Source organism: Dermacentor albipictus, chromosome 1, assembly GCF_038994185.2.
Source record: "Dermacentor albipictus isolate Rhodes 1998 colony chromosome 1, USDA_Dalb.pri_finalv2, whole genome shotgun sequence".
Lineage (NCBI taxonomy): Eukaryota > Metazoa > Arthropoda > Arachnida > Ixodida > Ixodidae > Dermacentor > Dermacentor albipictus.
Genome location: NC_091821.1, coordinates 118742874 through 118762118, shown reverse-complemented (window position 1 = coordinate 118762118; position 19245 = coordinate 118742874). Strand labels below are relative to the sequence as shown.

Here is a 19245-nt window from a genome sequence, read left to right as displayed (position 1 = left end):
ACGCAGATGGAAAGTTTCAGTAATGGCTATTGCTGCATAATAGAAGAAAGCCAACCGAAGTGAAAATTATGCGGATGTTGACTAAAATAAAAAACTCCCCCTCTGAGCTCATGATTCATGAAACGTTCACTGCAAATAATGCCTTTTATAAGTGCTCATTTCACCCTAGGAATGTCGCTATTAAAGGGGCCCTGAAACACATATTGAACATAGTAAAAAATGTGGCCTGTCTGTTAATGAGGCTACTGTGAGCAAGTGGGTCAAATTATATTACACTGCACGCAACAGGCAACAGGGAATTTACAATCTAGCGCCAAAAGCGGTGAGCAATATCTTGCGCTCGCATCCACAATGTCGTCACCGAAAGCAGGGTGCCCACCAATGCTATTGGCCAATTTCGTGACCGCAAGAACATTCTCACGAATAGAGAAATCGTTTCATCTTTGCACTACGCCTAGCTGCGTCTCCTGCTTTGTGGCCTACGAAAATGGTGGCGGCGTGGTGCGCAGCGCAGCCTACCGCAGCGGCAACAGAGTGCCACGACGAGGCCTTTCGCTGCCACGAGACTCAACTTTCGGCCGGGCTTTGCTCTCTTCTCCACTGTGTAGCTTCCAGCGCGATAGTTGAGAGAAAAAGAGAGAGAAAGCCGGGTATCGGTGCGATTACTCCACTTATAGTACAAAGATTCGACAAATTTTTGCGGCACGAGATTCGCGGGACGGTGTACTTCAGTATTGAGGTCATTCTATGATTAGATAGAAACGTGTTTCAGTTCCCCTTTAACGTAAGGATGGCGCGCACTGCAGAGGTCTGACGACAGCTGTCCGTCGACAGGCAACGTCGACGAAAATTCAGAATATATCTTAAGAGTGTGCTTCTGCATGTGCTGAAAATCTCAGTTTCTCCTCCCTCTCTGAATACATCAATAAGCCAAGGCTTGTTTCGACATCAGCTTGAAGGTGCCATCGGTACTCTCCCAGCATAGCGATAAATACTGTGTGCATTTGATCAATTGGCCAGTCTGTACCAAAGTGATATCGATTTACCATACAGTCACTCTATGCAAAATGGTGGGTGCAGATGAGGCATGTGCAATATGTACTGGCCTTGAAAGTGACGCAAGGCTACCTGTCCATACAAGTTGTTCAGGGGGAGGGGGGCATCCCTCTGGCACAGTGGCTTTCGCGATTCTCCTCAGGTGCATTTCTTGAGGACAATATTTCTGCGGTGTGGCGTGTTCCATTGTAGCTAAGTGCGCCACCATATCTGTATGCTTAAAGTACTGGTCTTTCTAAAACTGCACGCCAGGATAGTATTCAAAAAAGAGAGTGAGGGAGATAATGTATTTATTGGAAGGTAGAGATATTGTCAGTGGACAGTGTTTGCGTGGTCCTGCAGCTCTATCGAGCACATTGAGCGTGTCTTCGACATCAACATATTCCATGACAAAAGGCTGGATCATCCATGGCACTTAAAAAGGCACTAAACAATAGTACCAAGTCATTTTCCAGACAGGTTAGGCATAAACTAGAACTGCGTTCATTCCTTCGGCAGAGAAATGTTGATTGTTGGGGTAGAAAATGACGCCAGAACTTGCCTCTGTCATATACGGCTCAACGAGCACAGCGCCTCTGCGCCCCTGTGAGGTCAAAAGTGTCAGTGCACCTTTCCTTTTTACCAGAAAAAGTTAAAACTCACGATATTGCGCTGTTCTGTTAGGTTAGATCGCAATGTATGGTCCTTCTTTATGTGGTAAACAATTAAAAGACAGGGGAAGGCACAGTCGAAATTCATGACATCACGGGAAGCCGGTGTAGGAATTTCAAGGATGCGTCGTAGCTATCGCTCTTTCATTCTTGCGTGTTTACTGGTTTACCAAGCCTCCGTTTACAATCAAAGTAACTATTTAGGTGTTCTATAACGATAATTTTGATTTGCTAATGCATCCTAAGCTAATATTCTTGATCCGGAATTTTCTCAATATCCAAAAGTACCTTCGCACGCAGATGTACCAGTTAATAAAACTGTTGACACTTGAGTATGGCGGCAAGGACGCTGCGCCATGCTCTAACTCTCGAACTATTATATGGTCTTAAAATCTTGTAAATTGACAGCCTGTAGACGATGTTTACCGTTTTATCCATTTCTATTCAGGAACTCGTGCCATTATTCCAAACAGCTGCTTTCTTCTCAGCCTTCTTCTGGTCAGCTCTTAAAAAAGTGAAAATTTATTTAGTCTAAGTAAAACTAAAGGGTAAAATTAGTGCGGCATATATGCAGGTTGCTTCAGCGAATACTTTCAAATTTTTTTTAAAGGTTACCTGTGGAAGATAGATAGCTCGATTCTAGTTTATGAGCCGGTCTGCTCGAAGCGGCGGACACTACTTGCACAAAAAATTGAAATGCAAAATCAACTAATTAACAAGAATTTACTGATTAAGTTTTTAGCTAATTATATTATGACCCATATTGCAATTTAGACATTCTAGCGTGGGACTTCGCAAGGTGGATCCACTTGGAACGAATTCTCAGGGCGACAGCAGTTTCGAGATATAAATTCTCGAACTTTGCGGAGAAATGCATTGGCGTTTCAATCACTTGTGTGCTTCAGTGCATGAAACGACGTTTTTTGTTTAACAAGTTAACTGGAGCACCATGCATTTCTCCGCAAAGTTCGGGAATTTAAATCTCGAAACTGGTGTCACCTTGAAAATTCTTTCCAAGCGTATCTGCCTTGCGAACTCCACTGCTAGAATTTGTAAATTGCAATATGGCCCATAATGTAATTATTTAAAAACGTAATCAGTGAATTCATATTAATTAGTCAATTTTGCATCTCAATTTCTTGTGCAAGTATTGTCCGCTGCTTCGAGTAGACCAGCTCACGAACTAAAATTGTGATATCTGCCACAGGCAACTTTTAAACATTTTTGAAAATGTTCGCTGAAACACCCTGTTCTGGCGCTCTTTGGCCATACCTGGCCCTTGCGCCAATAAACAACATACATTCATTCATTCAAACACCCCGTATATATATCCTCAGCGCCCAACACACTTCTGACGTGTGTTGGGTGCTGAATATAAAAGCGCTTCAAAGGGCAATGCGGAATAGCAAACTTAAACAACCGCCACCGATGTAGTAATCTTTAATTCATGCATTGCCTTTCCTTTTTCGTCATATGACTTAAGCAAGAATATTAACACTTTTTGACGTTATTCTTCTGAAAACACAATTGAATGAGCTATTTCTAGCTTCTGTTTATGAGAATCACGTCTTTGAAAAAGCCCCTCTAATAATTCTGTATACCGAAGAGCACTAAACGCACAAAAATGGATGACTAAATGATTGCGCTGAGAGTGCCCTAAAGGGCTCATTTAAAAGAGGGAGAGACAGAGAGAAAATCGCTGGACCAGGTTCCAGTACTTCATGGCATATTATGAGTCAGTCACGTGTTATACAAATACCGAAGCTAAAATTTGCACGCTCTCTTGCGGTACAAAGTTATTGGTCCAGAGAATGCGCCTCCCGATCTCTTCGTCTATTCCTGGAAAAGAAGCATTCGTTAGTGCGCAAAGCCCCCGTTCGTTTGACCCCTTCTCAGCGCATCCATGCATCACAGAGTAAAATAAGTGCTCCTTAAACTGGCTGAGCCTCAGGCGGTTAAGGTGTAAGAGGAAATACATAGTTGCCGAGCCGCACAACAGTTGGGCGCTTTTACGCCTAGTGATAAAGCGGGGCCTAAAACAAAGAGCACACAGCCCTTTCCCGCGATGCCGTTCCAACGACGGCCGAACTACTTCGCCGGATAAGGCTGTTTCACATGCTGCGACTGGAACGACGAAAATCGGTGCAGTGGCGTGCGTCGCAATGCGATATTTAGAGGGCCCATTTCACATGATTGCGATTTCAACCATGCGACTGGTTGCTTACTGCGAGGTTTCGTGGCACACGCTGCATAATTATTTTAATGTAATGAATAAAAAATTACATTATAGCATTGTTGACTTTGCTTTATTAGGAGAAAATAATATGAGTGTTTTGTAATAAAAAAACGGCGCTAAGTTAAGGCTTCTTTTGGAGTGCGCAACGGCGGTTTCTGGAGTTCAGTGCGATGAGACACGGCGCACGCAAACAGCTTTTCGCAGCTGATTGTTAAGCGCTGTGTGTTGTCTCATCTGCCTTCTATGACCGTTTCGTTCAGTCTGCGCTACAACAACCTGCAAGATGACCTATCAACAAGTTCAGTAAGCTACACTCACCGCATATGCAGTATCTGGAATCCGGCTGCCACGACTTCGTCGTGTCAGCCCAACGAGATCCTCGCGATACCCGTGCTCAGCGTCAGCTTCTGGAGAAATGATGTGTGCACATTTCTCGTGACTGCACATATGCGGTGCCTGCTCCTAGCCATGTTCATGCACCAAGCGCAACAAGAAGCGCCAACTCGAAAACCCGCGTCTGCCCCTGAACGAAGCCGCAAATGATCTGTGTGATTACTGAACGTGGCATGGAAATTGTGGTGTGATAAGCCAACCTTAGCGCCAGTCTCGTTCATCCACCGTGGTGCGCGTGCTGTATATATATATATATATATATATATATATATATATATATATATATATATATATATATATATATATATATATATATATATATATATATATATATATAATTCGTGATGCACCCTCGACATATGAGCGTGCATTGCAACGGATGAAGCTATCATTCTGTGCAGATCGGCTGCCTAGAGAAATTATGGAAGCTACAGATGTAAAACGGTCGGACAATCTTGCCAGCATGGCCTCCGTTAAATATCGATGCATTTCCTGTCAGGAAACACAGCTAAAATTTTGCTTCTCTTTTTTGTGTATGTTCGGTTTATTGCTTGTCAGCCAACCTTTACACGCCATGTACATTAAACATTCTGTTGTTAAATCATCTAGGTTTTCTTGTTCGTCCCATTTGTCCTCTTGTGTCATTTGCAGCCAGGTTATCTTTATTTTTAGACTGCATCAAGTCACATTAATGGCCCTTATGATGCTTCTGTGTACCTTATAAAATCTTTTATTTGAGCATTGCAAGAGTGTATAGTGTGGAGTAGTAAGAACAGGGCACGCTAACTTCCAATCAAAATGTTTATTGTGAGAATGCAATTATTTATAAAGGTTACCAAAAAGTAGTACAGCAGGAAAGCCAGATAAAAACCAGTGCTTGATGGAACCAAACAATCAAAAAGAGGAATAAGAGAAAATACAAATAAATACACAAGTTTAGGGAAAAAAGCATTGTGATCTCCACCTGTGCATGCGACTACCTTCGAAGAAACAAGTTCTTTGTTTATGTTTGGTTGTATCAAGCACCAATTTTTCCCTGTTTTCTTGCTGTCTTTTTTTTCTGGTAAGCTGTAGAGATTGCCTCATTTTTCAGAATAAATCTTAGTGGGACGTTAGCCCTCATCCCTCTCTTGTATAAACCCGTTGATACTGAGGCCTGCTATACGTCATGCTATACGTATGTTACGTGTGTGTGTGTGTGTTTGAAATTCGACACATCGCGATTCGCATAATCACCATCATGGAGGATGCACATTGTGTATAGTTGAAACTGTACATTGTGTATAGTTGAAATGCCTCAATTTCTTTTAAACTCCAAGAGTAATATGTTCTTGCAAGAAGCATGTCACTTCTTTACTTATAAAGGTATTAATCACACAGGATATCGTTATATGAGTTCACACACTAATAAATGTGATCACAAACTTGTTAGAAACTGTCGTTAGAAGCATGCAAAGCATGGATGTTTCTACACACTTGATTAGCTGTGGACGTTCTGTAACCGTTTATATTTAAAAGATTCACAGAAAGAGATGCAACTGGCTGAACTCACTGCACAGTTTCGATTTACGTTTCTTTAACCTGTCGTCTTCTACCGTTTCGTTTACACAAGAACAGGCTGGACGCCTGCCTTTCGCATTGTTGCACGAGTTTTACATGACGGTGCAGGAGGGTGCGTTGTGACCGTGCCACTATAGCAAGCTAATAATTTACGAACTGTACTGTTAACTACCGTTCAAACCAAATGTTAATACAGGTACAGTAAGGATACGAAGTCTGCAACATAATCAAGGTTTATTCGTTTCTGCGCAGGGAAAAAAATTTTTCCAGAGAAGAGGTGCAACTTAACGTGCATGAAATATTCGAAAACGAATTGACGAAGGTGTTTATTCAAGCCATGGAGTTATTGCTATCCCAGAAAATTCATCACGATGGCCTGCACGTTTGCCATGTCAAATTTAATAAGCGAGGTAAGATAACCTTTCATGACGCAAGGGGGAAGTCACGCTTGAAAACCTACAAGAATATGCAGCTGAACAGTACCGCGTTCAGCATAACGTTGAAACTTCGGGTACTTTGCTGTCTTGTCATTTGTCCTTGCCGAGGTTGAAATTATTTAAGGTGCTCCGTACGCGGGCGATTTTTGTATGCTACTCAACAAAGGAAAACTATGACGACCACAAAAGGTCATGTCGTCTTGGGGCGATCGAACACCCAACTCGCAAAGGCGAACGAAGCAAACATGAAAATGCACTTTATTTGCTGCGTAGCGTGTCAACGACGGCAAAGAAATGGAAGAATGGAATCGGCGGTTCAAGTTTTTTATTATCCCTTCACGTACGTACTGAATTCGGCAACCCACGTCTCCGCGCATTGCACTTGTTCAGGGAGACGCCATTTTCCAAAACAAACCGGCGAAAGAGCTCTCCGCGAAATTTAGAAAATCGCAGCGATCACTGCAACGGTGCGACCATGCGACCAAACCGGTGTGTCGCAGCCCAATATCGGGAGGGCGAGGGGGGGGGGGGGAGGCACTGAGATTGCGATTTTCTTCGCAAACGACGAAAACCGCATCATGTGAAAGAGGCTTTACACCGTGCGCTTCAACTGAGATATATCGGTTACGGCGTGTCTCTGCATGTCTATAGTTATTGTAGGTCTCTATGCTATGCATATATTTTAATCCTTCCCACTCACCTAAAATTTATTGACTTTCGTCATCTTTGATGACAATAATCATGCTTTAATTTCCCTTTTAATAATACAGTAGCAGTATCACTTGCTAGACGTAGCAAGATTCACCCATCCATAATTGAAATATCATTGTTGATCCTCAATTTTGGCATGCTCCAACCGCATTTAGCATTGCTGCATCTTCAAAAAGGACAGAGTATTTTAAAAAATAAAGCGGGATGAGGGAGGGGTCAGAGCATAGCAAAATCAGCATAATCTCATCGTCACATAGGGCCGCCACTGAGAGGAGTTACAGCACATCTATACGTCCAGACGAACTCAAGAAGTCGAGGTTGACGCACCTAACTGTGGTGCTCTTCCTAATATTGGAAAGCAAACTGCGTCTTTCCTTTCTCTTTTTTGAATTACCAATGCATCTATCTCTCTCAACTACCGGGGGATACACAGCGACCGATGGTTTAAAAGAAGAGGAATAAGGAGCAAACAATCGCCTTAGTCGTCTTAAGTAAATGGGCAAATAATAGTAACAATAATAAAACAATTATTATTATATTATTATTATTATTATTATTATTATTATTATTATTATTATTATTATTATTATTATTATTATTATTATTACATCCCGCTCCCGCTCTTTTCGCACTATTCTACCGCCTACTTGTCAGTCCGTCCCCCGTTCTGGGTATGTGCCATGTCTGGCGCCGTCATCATCATCATCAGCTATCGTTTTCTCGGCCATCACCGTCATCAGTGGGGCGATCGCGTGCGCAGCCGCAGAGCATCGGCAGGCGCCCGGAAGAGGCGGCTCCGAAGCTGGTCCTCAAAGCCGCCGGCGCCGTAGGCAGGGTGCTCGGAGGCGCAGCCCAAGATGCGCACCGACGAGTACATGAGTCCCTGCTGGGAGGACTCGTACAACCCGTCCAGCGCTTGGTCCAGCCCCGAGCTGAACGCGCCACCTCGGGGCCCCCACCAGAACCTCATGCGCTGGATGTTCCTGGTGCTCAGCGCTCTTCTCACCACGGCGAGCGTCGCCCTTCTGGCCATGGCCCTGATCCAGCCGAGTGGCTCGGGTCACCATCACAGGGCCCATTCTTCGCACCACACCGCCCCGCCGGGACATGGTGCCAAGGTGAGACGGACTTACTGGCTATGCAATATTTTCCACGCAAACTTCTCACCTCCATTACTACTCCTTGTGCCAAACAATATGCAGACATTGAAAACTGTGTCATGTTGGCCGATCCTGAACACTACGAGGATGTCAGCTTTCGTGCTGTAGTGTCCCGAGACCTGACTTGAAAATGCGACGGCGTCCATCATTCTCTTGTAACTACCCCGCAGTGTGTACTTAAATCAGTGCGATGGCAACCAGTGGATATTAGCTACCTGAAAGGCGTGTCCGCAGCGTAGGCATTCGCCGCGTAAACTCTGCCACTCAAACGCATTGTCTTCATTTCGATTACTGAAGGCAGCGGGTGCATTTCTCGCAGCCAAAGGCATGGTAAAGGATCATGGGTGCTTTATAGCAGCCGCTTCCTCTTCTCTCTCTCTCTTTCACTGACCTTCTCCTGCGATTCGACTGCTTACTGGTGACTCACTGTAGACGAGTAATATGACAGAAACGCGTAGGTGCCCATATGTCTCGCATTTCATTTACTTCTCGCGCAAAGTAGTCATTGCTTCTATACACCGCCTGTCATTTAGACTGAAGGAAACTGCAGGCAGAGTAGACTGAAACGCGAAAATACGCGTACGCTTGTCGGCGCGCGAGAGCTCGCGCTCGGGTGACTACGCCTGCGCGAATAGTGCAGGACAGATCCTAGGCGTCGAAGCGCGGCCCGAGCACAGATATCTTCACCAGACAAGTAACCGCGCTCTGTCTTCCTCACACACAAAAAAAGTCACTGTTTCACCCGGAAGGCCAAGCATCGATTGCAATAGCCAATTATTAGACAGCTATACGAATTAAGGGTAGTAGTTCTATCCGCCGTATAAACATTCTCTGATTCACTAAATTAACAAGCATGGTGTCACGCGCGCACAAGCAAACATGGACGCATCTTACTTGATGACCACGCGCACTCGCTCGCATCCGGCGCGCTGTGTCCCCGTCGCAGATGGCTTTCAAGATGGGGACCGCGTGGCCCCGTCACACGCAGTCAACGCCGGAGCACAACGCCACCCCACTTCCTCCAGTGATTAGAGCGCGACAGAAGACGACGCACGCGAGATTGGCCACCATTGTCGGCTCACCCTCCACGCTTTCACTCGCACATACAGCATACGGCCTGCGGCGACGAGATTATTGCCCCTTGACTTTATACGGAACACCACGGCGATGTCGACGCCGATTGTAGAAATGCGCCTGGAGTGTCCACGTAACTGCTATCGCAATAACACGAAACTATGTCTACCAAGGCGACAACAGGGAGCCAAGTGGACGCGCGCTAGCGCGCATCTTGTATATTCAAACCCCCATTCCTCACGTGGGCGGCAAACGCAAAGCGCGCCGGCAAGGGTGCGTGTAGTTTGGGTACGTGTAGCTTTGTTTGCCGCACCCGAACATTTAGTACTGCTGTGCAAACTGGTTAATGCTGAAAAGGCAAGCAATTGTTGCTGTGATAAAAATGGCAGGAATAGTTTCATGGAGTGCAATAACGTCGTTTATGGCTTTCAGCTAATCCGCGGAAGTAACGTTGAATTAACAGAAATACACCTTAATGACGGACTACGCAAACATGCCAACCTAATAAAACGTACAAGAAACAGTAATCTGGCTATTCATTGTGCTATCGAACACGTGCGGTTCGCTATTGTTTGATGAGCCGCGCACACTGAAACAGTATCATGACCAGCATGTACGCGTACTTTGCCATGTCTACGTACTTCACTAGAAGGGAGCAGCCTGTGCAAGCGCATCATCTGTTATTGCATCTTATTGAGCGTGTTTGTGAAAGAGATTATAGGGTTTTATTTTTGACATGGCGAAGCCTGCTGACAATTTCAATTATCTCTCACTGTTGATACTGCTTTTTAGTTTACTCTTGCATTACTGCTGCATGTTTACGAACCTCTCTGTTGAGTCATTGCTGGCTTTTTTCATATTCATTTACAAGTGGTCTGGTTTGGTCACATTCTATACTATTATACCTGTAAAATTTGTGCTTAGCAAATACGAGCAATACCGACTCAAAATGTGCAGTGAAATGCATTACGGTTCCACTGTATTTGCACAGTCTATATTTGCACAGTGTAGCAACATATTAAATTGAACAGTAACACATTTATCTGAAGACGCTGAGTATTATTTCTTGGAAATAGTATTTACTTCTTGCAAAATATTATGTTCTGACTACTGGCTGACCTCAATTCTGCAATCACAACATGTCCCCTTAAGGTACATACTGAATGTTAATTAGTAAAATTTCTTGACTTATCTATTGCACTGGCCGTACCACGCGAAATGTATGTATGTCCTTATCATTGTATGCCTCACGTAAGTCTTTGTCGAGCTGTTTTACTGCGCAGTGCTTACGGTAGATGGTTCGTCATCATTTGCCTCGATTCAGAACGTGGAAAGTTATCCCCGCGGACAACGAGCTAGCTGATATATAGCATAATAACACTTAGGACAGGGACCGAAGGAAGGAGACATACAAGCCGTTGTGTGTCCTGTCTTCTGTTCCTGTTCCAAACATTACTGCGCCAAATAACGCATACCATGCCAACAAGGGCGAAACTACGCCAATGGATAGCAGGCATCGGCTTACCTATTGCGCCTTGATACACTGCAGTGAAGCATTTGGGTCGCCGTTGCTGTGCTATACAGACTCTTGTTGTTTGCAATCCAAGTTTCTTGAATTCAGTAATGCTGAATCCTCAGAGAATCGGCGGAAGATGTAGGGAGAAACGCCGTGCAGCTATAGATACAGGAATGAAACCAATAGATACTGGAGGTTCGACCTCCCTGTTCCTCTTTCATTTCTCCAGAAGTCTAGCTTTGATGATCATCATTTGGTCCTAATGAAGCCGACAGAAAACTCGAAATGCAGTACACACATTAGCGCTTGCCTCTGCCAGCATATGGTCTGGTTGAGTGAAAGTGGAACATCTCATTTGTCTTTCGTCTTCAAAAACAGAACCACAAAGAGAGCGCTGGCACGTTGGTGGCAAAAAACGCAGCCTTGTCCAACCAAGGAATCGTGGTCAATGCACCCAGCACCCACCTCGTGGCGGGCCCAGGCGAAAGCAAGACGCATGGAAATGCCGGAGCCCGCATGGCTTCCCCTTTCCACCGGATATATGACGCGAAAAATACCCAGGTGGGCACTGCTGCTGGACTGAGCGCGTTAGATGAAAGGTCATTTTCTGTAAAGCTTGACTGCTCGGCGGAGTTTTGTAAAGGAAGTATATTCTAAACACTATATTGCACTTTTCAGATTAGAAATGGCGTTTTACTTTGTCTTAACAGCATAGCATACATCCTCAACACACCTTCAAAACAATTATGCCTCTGTAAACTGAACCTGCATTGACCGCTTTAGAACAGTGCGAAGTCTTACCTGTGCATATGTAGCCGCGTAGTACAAACTCATGGCTGATCATGTAGTCACCTCTTGTCAATTCTGATGCGCTTGAATAACAATCTCCTTGCTCTTTGCGGACAGTGCGATGTTAATATCACAGCGTGTAGCTGCCCGCCGGATGTTATTGCCTTGCGTAGTAAAGACGGCAAAAAAAGCCATCACTTTTTATAATGACAATAATAACTGCGCCCCACGAATAAAAGGTAATTTTTTTGCGATACGTGGTTTCAATACACAAGTGTTTCATGGCACTGGCGTAGTAGCTACGGACCGGAAGTCATAGGCAGGAATGATTCGCAATATAGAAAAGACGTAGGCGCCGAGCAAGGACGATAGCGCGAAAAATTATAGTAATGACGCCCGTCATCGGTGAACACTTCTGGCTAACGAAGGCGCTGTACATCCTCGCAAACGTTATTAATAAGAGGAAAAGAGGGGCTCGATTTTTTGTTACAACCATATACGAAGCAAACGTAAAATGAAGCTGGTTCTTCTTTAACAGTTCCTTTTTTTTAATTTAAACGTTGAAATAACAAGAGAGAAATTTGATTAAAACGAAATCCTGGGATGTTACGTGTCAAAACCATGATCTGATTACGTCTTAGGTGGGGACTGCGGGTTAATTTTGCCCTCCTGATGTTCATTAACGATCGTTTTGCATTCCACCCGCATCGAATTACGACCGCTGCGGCCGGCATCAAACCCACCACCTCGAGCTCAGTAGCGCAATGCTATAGCCACTGGGCTACTGTGGGGGATAAGAAGGAAATGAAAATGTGTAGAAAAATATAAATTGTCGCAGGTGGGAGCCAATTAAACTCCAGGTCTTCCTCGTTACACGTACGGTGCTCCAAACCATAAGACGACCGCGACGGCCGTCCTACCGCAAACATTCTTGGGTGTTTGTACAGGGTTAGGCTTTATCACTGTTAGCCAGCGCCGCTCATGGACATGGCGGCGGATGCTGAACATCCTCTGAACCGCTGCTACCACCGGCGCGTAATGCGGAAGGAGTGAGTTCTGCTCCCACCATCGACAAGTTGTGCTTCCGCCCACTTCCATTTACCTTTTCCTCATTAGTTCTCAATGCCAATCAATAAGCGACGCCTGAATTTCTATGAACTTTCCCTGGCTTCAGTGCCTGCGGAATATGGTCATAACAAACGTTACTACAGCTCGTAACCGCAATAGCTTAGGCGCGTCCCGCTAAATGCGCTATGTACTTTCCTATAAACCTATACGATCCGAAGAATGAGTAAAAGTAAACATGGCATTCAGAGCAATGCGTTAATGGAATTAATAAAAGAGAATTCAGGCCGTACCTGAAACAATTAACATTGCTGGTAGAGCTTAAAAGACAACAGTGAATTAATATGCTAGGTCTTAGAATGACAGGGCGCTATAACGTAAAACTATTCCAAACTTTTCTATTCCAATTCTGCTATCAGCCCTCCACGATTGGTCGAAAACTTTTTTCGACCACCCCCACTTCAGCTGTCTGTCACGTGACGACACGAAAACTGCGATACCTCCCCATCTGATATGATCTGCACACACCGATTGTGCATGATTTGACAGAAAAAAGAAAACAGTTATTTCTGATTCGACCCCTTTTCGCCATTAGCCCTCGGCTATTGGAAAAAAGTTTTCGGGCTGCACCCACTTCACCTGCCTGTCACGCGACGTCACAAAACCGCAAGAACTTACCGCGTCAAAGTGACTTGTACGCGATAAAGATGCATTAATATGCCGAACAAAACTGAATTTTCTTCGGAATACCCGCGGGCTGCCCCGTTCCGAAAGGAATACAAGATGGCTGCCGCCCATCGCTCACACGCTGGCTACTCGCACCTGCCGGAGAGCATGGGTGTATTTGCGTATAATAAAACTTCTTGCGTGGCCGTGTAACGTTTTCGAGCACTTTCGGCACGTTTACCCCCTCATACTGCCAACACTTCTTTGCTGAGGGTCCGTTTTAGCGTCATTCTTGAGCTTCCGTTGTATGCCGCCGCGATTTTCGACCAGCCACCGCAAGCTAAGTAAGGGAAAGCCGACCAATCGTAGACGCTGGCACCACCCTCTTCATCCGGTTATCGACTTTAAGTGCAGTGGCTCGGCCCCATCGAATCCCTCTCCACTTGAGTGTTCTCCTCGCCTCTTGTCAGCCAATTAGATACGACAAGCCGCTCAGTGTAGGCAAAGTTATTCGTTTTTCAAGCAAACAAAAGTGACCTCCTATGAACGAGGAAAGCGTTTGATTGGTCTGTTCAGACGACCCTGCGGGTGACCGCCCGGTGCTTGCGTTGGTGGTTACGCAAATTTGACGTCAGGAGATTGGAATAAAAACATATTGGAATAGTTTTACGTTTTAGGGCCCACAGTTACTTTATATTTTATTATTGTAGAAGTAAAATGCCATGCCTTCACAAGTGATCGGATTCACATTTACTCGCGCAACCGATATTACTTGCTTAATTTCTTCAAATTTTGTGGCTACTCTGACTATGGTTGCAGAAAGCATATCGTATTGCAAACGTGTTGCATGGTTGGGTGCAAGTGTGTTTACCGATGGTCATCGAAAAGTGCCGGTGCTGGGCGACCAATACACTGTGTGAAATATTAAACGAATGCTAGTTGTAGTCTGAAAAGTGACAAGTGTTCATTTTGTTTATTTTTTTTCTTTCTTCACTATACCTGAAGACGGAAATACACTGCTTCTACAACAACAAGGCACCAGAGCACCCGCTGTCGTTCACACCCAGCGACATACCTGTGGGACTGTGTTCTTCGGCGATTTACTGCTGCCTCGGTCCAACAAGCGATGGCGCCAACCTCACTTTTCTCAACATTGATCCCAGGAAGGGGCCGCATGATCTTGAAACATTCAGCTCAGTTGTGCATGGCCTGGACCCTTCCATGCAACGTTTCATCGCCATCGGTGGGCCCCGCTTGAACTACGCGCACCTTACGCGGGCGCTACGTGATTCCACCTCGAGGGCCGAATTCGAAAGAAGTATCATGGGATGGCTGCAGCGTTCGTACCTTCAAAAGTTCGGGTTCGTGCTGCATGTGCTTCAGCCTGAAAAAATCACCCGGCACCATCTGCTTGACACTTTCGTTCTAGAGCTTTCCGCCATGCTCAAGCCCAGGACATTTATGCTCACCCTGCCACTCAGCGGTGACGTGGCGAGCACTTACTTTCATCCGCTGGCGTATAAGAACGTAAAGTCTTTCATCAAGATGTCTCATCGTTTCGGCACACCCTCTATCGGCAGCTGTCCCAACCCAGTTCGTGGTCTGCGGGTGCACTCACTGCAGAAGGTGATGAAGGATATGAAGGCAATGTACCACAACCAGTGGAATGGAGGCATCAAAGAAAAGACTCTTTTTACGGTTTCCCTCGCCGGATACATCTACTGGGTGAGGAATGGCTCCCTCACCGGCCTGACCAAAGGCCGTGTCGAGAAACACGCACTTTCTGGTTATTGGGACATCTGCCGCAAGGTGGACGACGCCAGCTGGAACCACAAATACATCAGGGAGACCGGCTGCCTCACAGCTTGGTCTGGTCGCAACTACGTCTCGTCTCTTTCGCCAAAGTCGTTCAAGTTCCTTGACGGCAAGCGAGAGATAAAGGGCGTCGTCGTGTTTGACATCGAGAAAGACGACTTCAAGGGCATATGCGGCGACCCCTACCCTATGCTGAGAGCACTGAAGGAAAGTCTTGCGAAATATAAGGGAGCTAAATGACACTAAAAGCCATATGGAATGGAAAAGAATGGGTCAGGGTCCTTCTTTCGCTTTACTTTTCGCTTTCTGGTGAGCATTGCTGAAAAGAAAAGACACGCATAGGCAGAGCTTTGTGTTAATCATAAACAGAGTGTATAACTATCCGCGCTATGTGTACCTCCTCAGCAGCGGTGCGTTAGCGCAAATGCTACACGAGTTTTCGCTGCCTCCTGCTGTTGTAGCTATACTTGTACAGCCAACCCTCACATACAAGCACGCACAAGATTGAGAAGGCTAGCGGCTGTAATACCTTGGAGAGGCCGTGAGTGGCCGTGCCGAACTGTAAGTAAAGACTTAACGTTTTCTTTTTGTTGCGAATGTTGTTACATATATAGAAGCACTTTTTAGAACGACAATTATTTTGTGCTCGTCACTGGTTTTCACTGCATGAATCCCGAAGCGTTTTGCGAGAGGCTTAAAAATCAATGCAGTCTCGCCCATAATGCAAAGCAGTGTCATGAAAGACGGCGCAAAATTATGTGCAGTAAGCCTTGCACTGTTTCATGTGGTATCGGTGCCCCAGCAAGAAATACTGCGCCTGGAAGAGCGCAGTCGCTCTGCTAGCTGCTTGTCCATATGTAGTGTTTCGAATCTGACACAGAAGCCACATGAGACACGATGAAAAGCTTTCACACCATGACTTGGACACAAACTTGATTGATGAAAGAACAACATGACTTAAGCAAAAAAAACATTCATGTGTATTAAACGAACAATTCGACAGCACGTCCGCAAGACGCGCGTGTGATACGCGCCTTCGTCGTCTTCGACAGCAGAGGTTCGATGACGGATTTTGTCCGTGTCACGCAATGATGTTTCTACGCTGTTGTCCGCCCAGCTCTGTAGGAAGTCCTCGGTAGCTACAAAACCATCGGTTACGGTTCCAATGAGCGTTGAGCGGCGCAGCCTGTGCGCAGCAAAGGCTCGTGACCGGCCCGGCTTCTTCGGGCAGCAGGATAACCGGCCGTGGACACTAGCACAGCCCAAAGATTTCCGTAGCCACTTTGGCTGCCAGACAGCAGGTCACAGACACCAGCAAAGCCCGGCAACGTTAGTGGCCCGAGTGCTTCGGCAATGCTACAGCAGACCGCAGACACGACCACAGCCTCGACTGCCCAAGTGCGTCAACTGCCGAAGACATCGAGCGGCAGGAGCACAGTGGCCATCTAAACCGCTTCTCGACGGCTCAGCATGCGTCGTCACTCAATCCCGTTCCACCAGCTGCCCGGTGGCAACCTTGAGCGCGCGGATCTCGCAGCGAGTGCTGTAAAGCCTGCTTCTTTCGTGGAGTAATCAAAGCACCCGAAAAACTTGACATTGTATTGTGCTTTTACATCGACTGGTACTATTTATTCGTCCCAATTATTACCACGGTGAAATGGTGAAATAATTTACACGAGAACGGCGACAAGAATCAAATTGCAAAATACGCGTGAAGAAAAAGCAATGTCCTTACACTTCTCCGCCACCAGGGAGCACCACATGAACAGACGAAGGTTCGAAAGTTTTTTTTTTCTTCGAAAGGAGATAGCTCGCGTGCATCAGCGAATGTTGACAAGTACCAATACCGTGCGAAACAGTGCAAGGCTAACTGTGATAGTATTGTGCCAGCTATGGCGTCTCTGCTTCGAATTACGGGCTAGACTGGAATTTTTAACACAGCGCCAATTAAATTTTATTGCGCTACATAGGAGGCAGTAACAATGCTACACTGAATGCGTGAGTGTAGTGTATAGTGTTTCGACATTTCCTTCGGTGCAGGAAAACTAACGCCTCTTACCGAACGAATATATTAATGCTGCATTTTTGGTACATTTTTGTTTGAGCTAGTGTACCATTTCACCGCTTGAAACACCGGAATAGAAGAAGTGTACACGGCTCCTCAACGCTAAGCGCTATTTATGGCATATTTCTGATACATTTCTGACGGCGATATCATACTATACAAAAAGTGCAACGGGATAGCTGCAGTTATGTGTTTTATGGCGATATGGACAGTGAAGGCGTATTTCCGCCCTCGTCGTCATCGAGACGTTCCGTATAAAGTGCAAGTGTGAAAACATCATGGCCACCCGCCGTATGCTGCAGGTGCGAGTGAAAGCGTGCGAGGTATAGTGCGAGGTTGAGCCGAGGTCTTTTGGCTGGATCTAGCGCGCGCCAGGGACGAAGGCGGGGAGAACGCGCGGCGTTTTCCATCGCGCGCAAGGCCCCGGTGGTGGTGGAAAACTTTTAATGGCCATATATGCAAGAGACAGTTGGGGAAGGCTTTCAGCGCCAACCCCTAACAATGTCTAAGAGGGGTCCCTAGTCCGGGACCCCTGTGGCTTCCGCGGCGGCCCGGGCCCTAGCCACGAGAGCTCTTTGGCTCTATGGTAGAGTAGCCGAGCAGGGCAGCCTCCCAGCTCTCTCGGGTGGGTGAGGGAAGGGAGAGGGTAAGCAGAATAGGAAGGGCAGACCCGCACCATGTAGGAAACGTCCGAGAAAGAAAAGCCACGGTGTGGGCATTGCCCATGAAATGCAGGATTAAAATGTGTGTGTACTACTGGGCACAGTACAGTGTTCGTGTACAAGCAGAGCAGCCAGCGCTCCTCTACTTTAGATAGCCCTATCGCGGGGGGGGGGGGGGGGGGTTGAAAATGGCTATGCCATTTTCGTAGAGCTGAGTGATATCTTTACATGTAATTGCAGGGATTGGCGCTGAGATCTCAGGCTGTGGTTGTCGAGGTGATGCCTGGTGGTTGAGTGCGCGGGTGGAGGCATCGCCTGCCTCATTTCACTCGATTCCCGCATCTGCTGGGAGGAGGAGGTTCTGCTCCGGTGGCAGTTGCTGATGGCGAGGCTGAGCGATGTGCCCTATCTGAAAGCCACCTGCAATAGGTACAGAATATAGGTGCGCCGAGGGCTCACAGCTTTGTGTGCGGGGTGTTCGCAAGGTCGATTCAAATCGGTGCCGAAGCTTTGGGCGAAAATCAGTCCACAATCAATTGTAACCGACACTAGCAAGGGCGGCTAAGGCAGCAACGATTGAAGCTCGACCAGGTCAGGAGAGAACACGCATTGTTAAAGAAAAACAGCTTTTAGAGTGCAACCTTTAGGAGCGTCGGCGTCCCTCGTAACCGAGCGAACGAGCATAGCGAAAGACGAAAGAGGCAACGCGGAGCTCAGCAGAGAATGAAAGAGGGCGATAGCGAAGGGAGCACGAGGAGGAAAGTGGTGAAGGTAGGTATGGCCAGAGTCCTTCTATTTTTTATCTGGTCACGAAACTGCCGCCTCAGTTTCATATAGAGCCAGCGCCCGCCGCTAGAGGCGCAACCGTCCATGAGAGGGCATGCGAACGCCGCTACCGCTGTGGTTGTGTGTGGGGCAGCCTCGGTATTCTAGCTTTCTCAACTTCCTCAACCGTCGCTTTAGTTTCAGGTAACTATTTTTAACATTGAATATGCTTAAATTGGTGTCTGAGTGCGTCTTCTGCCATGATATGAGCGCACGGGACGAAAAAATAAAAGCCGCTCATAACATAGAGCTCGCGGTGGTCTCCGACCAAACAAAAAAACAATCTGGGATTTTAAGAGCCAGAACCGCGATACGATTATGAAGCACGCCATAGTGGGGGACTCAGGATTAATTTTGACCACCTGGGATCCCTTAAAATGCACCTAAATATAAATAAACGAGTGTTTTGCATTTCGCCCCCGTCGAAATGCGTCCGCTGTACACGGTCGGGCGGTCTCGGTTCAGATTTCTTCATCATCGCCGTTCGCCTCAACGCTTCGGTGGGCTCCGATTTTAATTATTTGCCTAAAATAAACACCGCGCATTCGCAACAAAGCGCCAGTGG

General features: G+C 46.3%; 1 protein-coding gene across 1 annotated transcript; it reads left to right on the top strand.

Moving 5' to 3' along the window:
* The first annotated feature begins 7761 nt into the window (after window positions 1–7761).
* LOC135907870 (endochitinase-like) lies at window positions 7762–15511 on the top strand. The gene is made up of 3 exons (XM_065439631.1): window positions 7762–8161; window positions 11172–11354; window positions 14319–15511. Exons 1-3 carry the CDS (start codon window positions 7901–7903, stop codon window positions 15366–15368), a joined length of 1494 nt encoding a protein of 497 aa, XP_065295703.1. The 5' UTR covers window positions 7762–7900; the 3' UTR covers window positions 15369–15511.
* The last annotated feature ends 3734 nt before the right edge of the window (window positions 15512–19245 follow it).

What these genes read in the sequence shown, in the direction of transcription:
- LOC135907870 (XM_065439631.1), top strand. Translation starts at nt 7,901, where the DNA reads ATGCGCACCGACGAGTACATGAGTCCCTGCTGGGAGGACTCGTACAAC. An exon ending in CGCCGGGACATGGTGCCAAG is followed by an intron (nt 8,162 to 11,171) that starts GTGAGACGGACT and finishes CTTCAAAAACAG; the next exon opens with AACCACAAAGAGAGCGCTGG. An exon ending in ATGACGCGAAAAATACCCAG is followed by an intron (nt 11,355 to 14,318) that starts GTGGGCACTGCT and finishes CTATACCTGAAG; the next exon opens with ACGGAAATACACTGCTTCTA.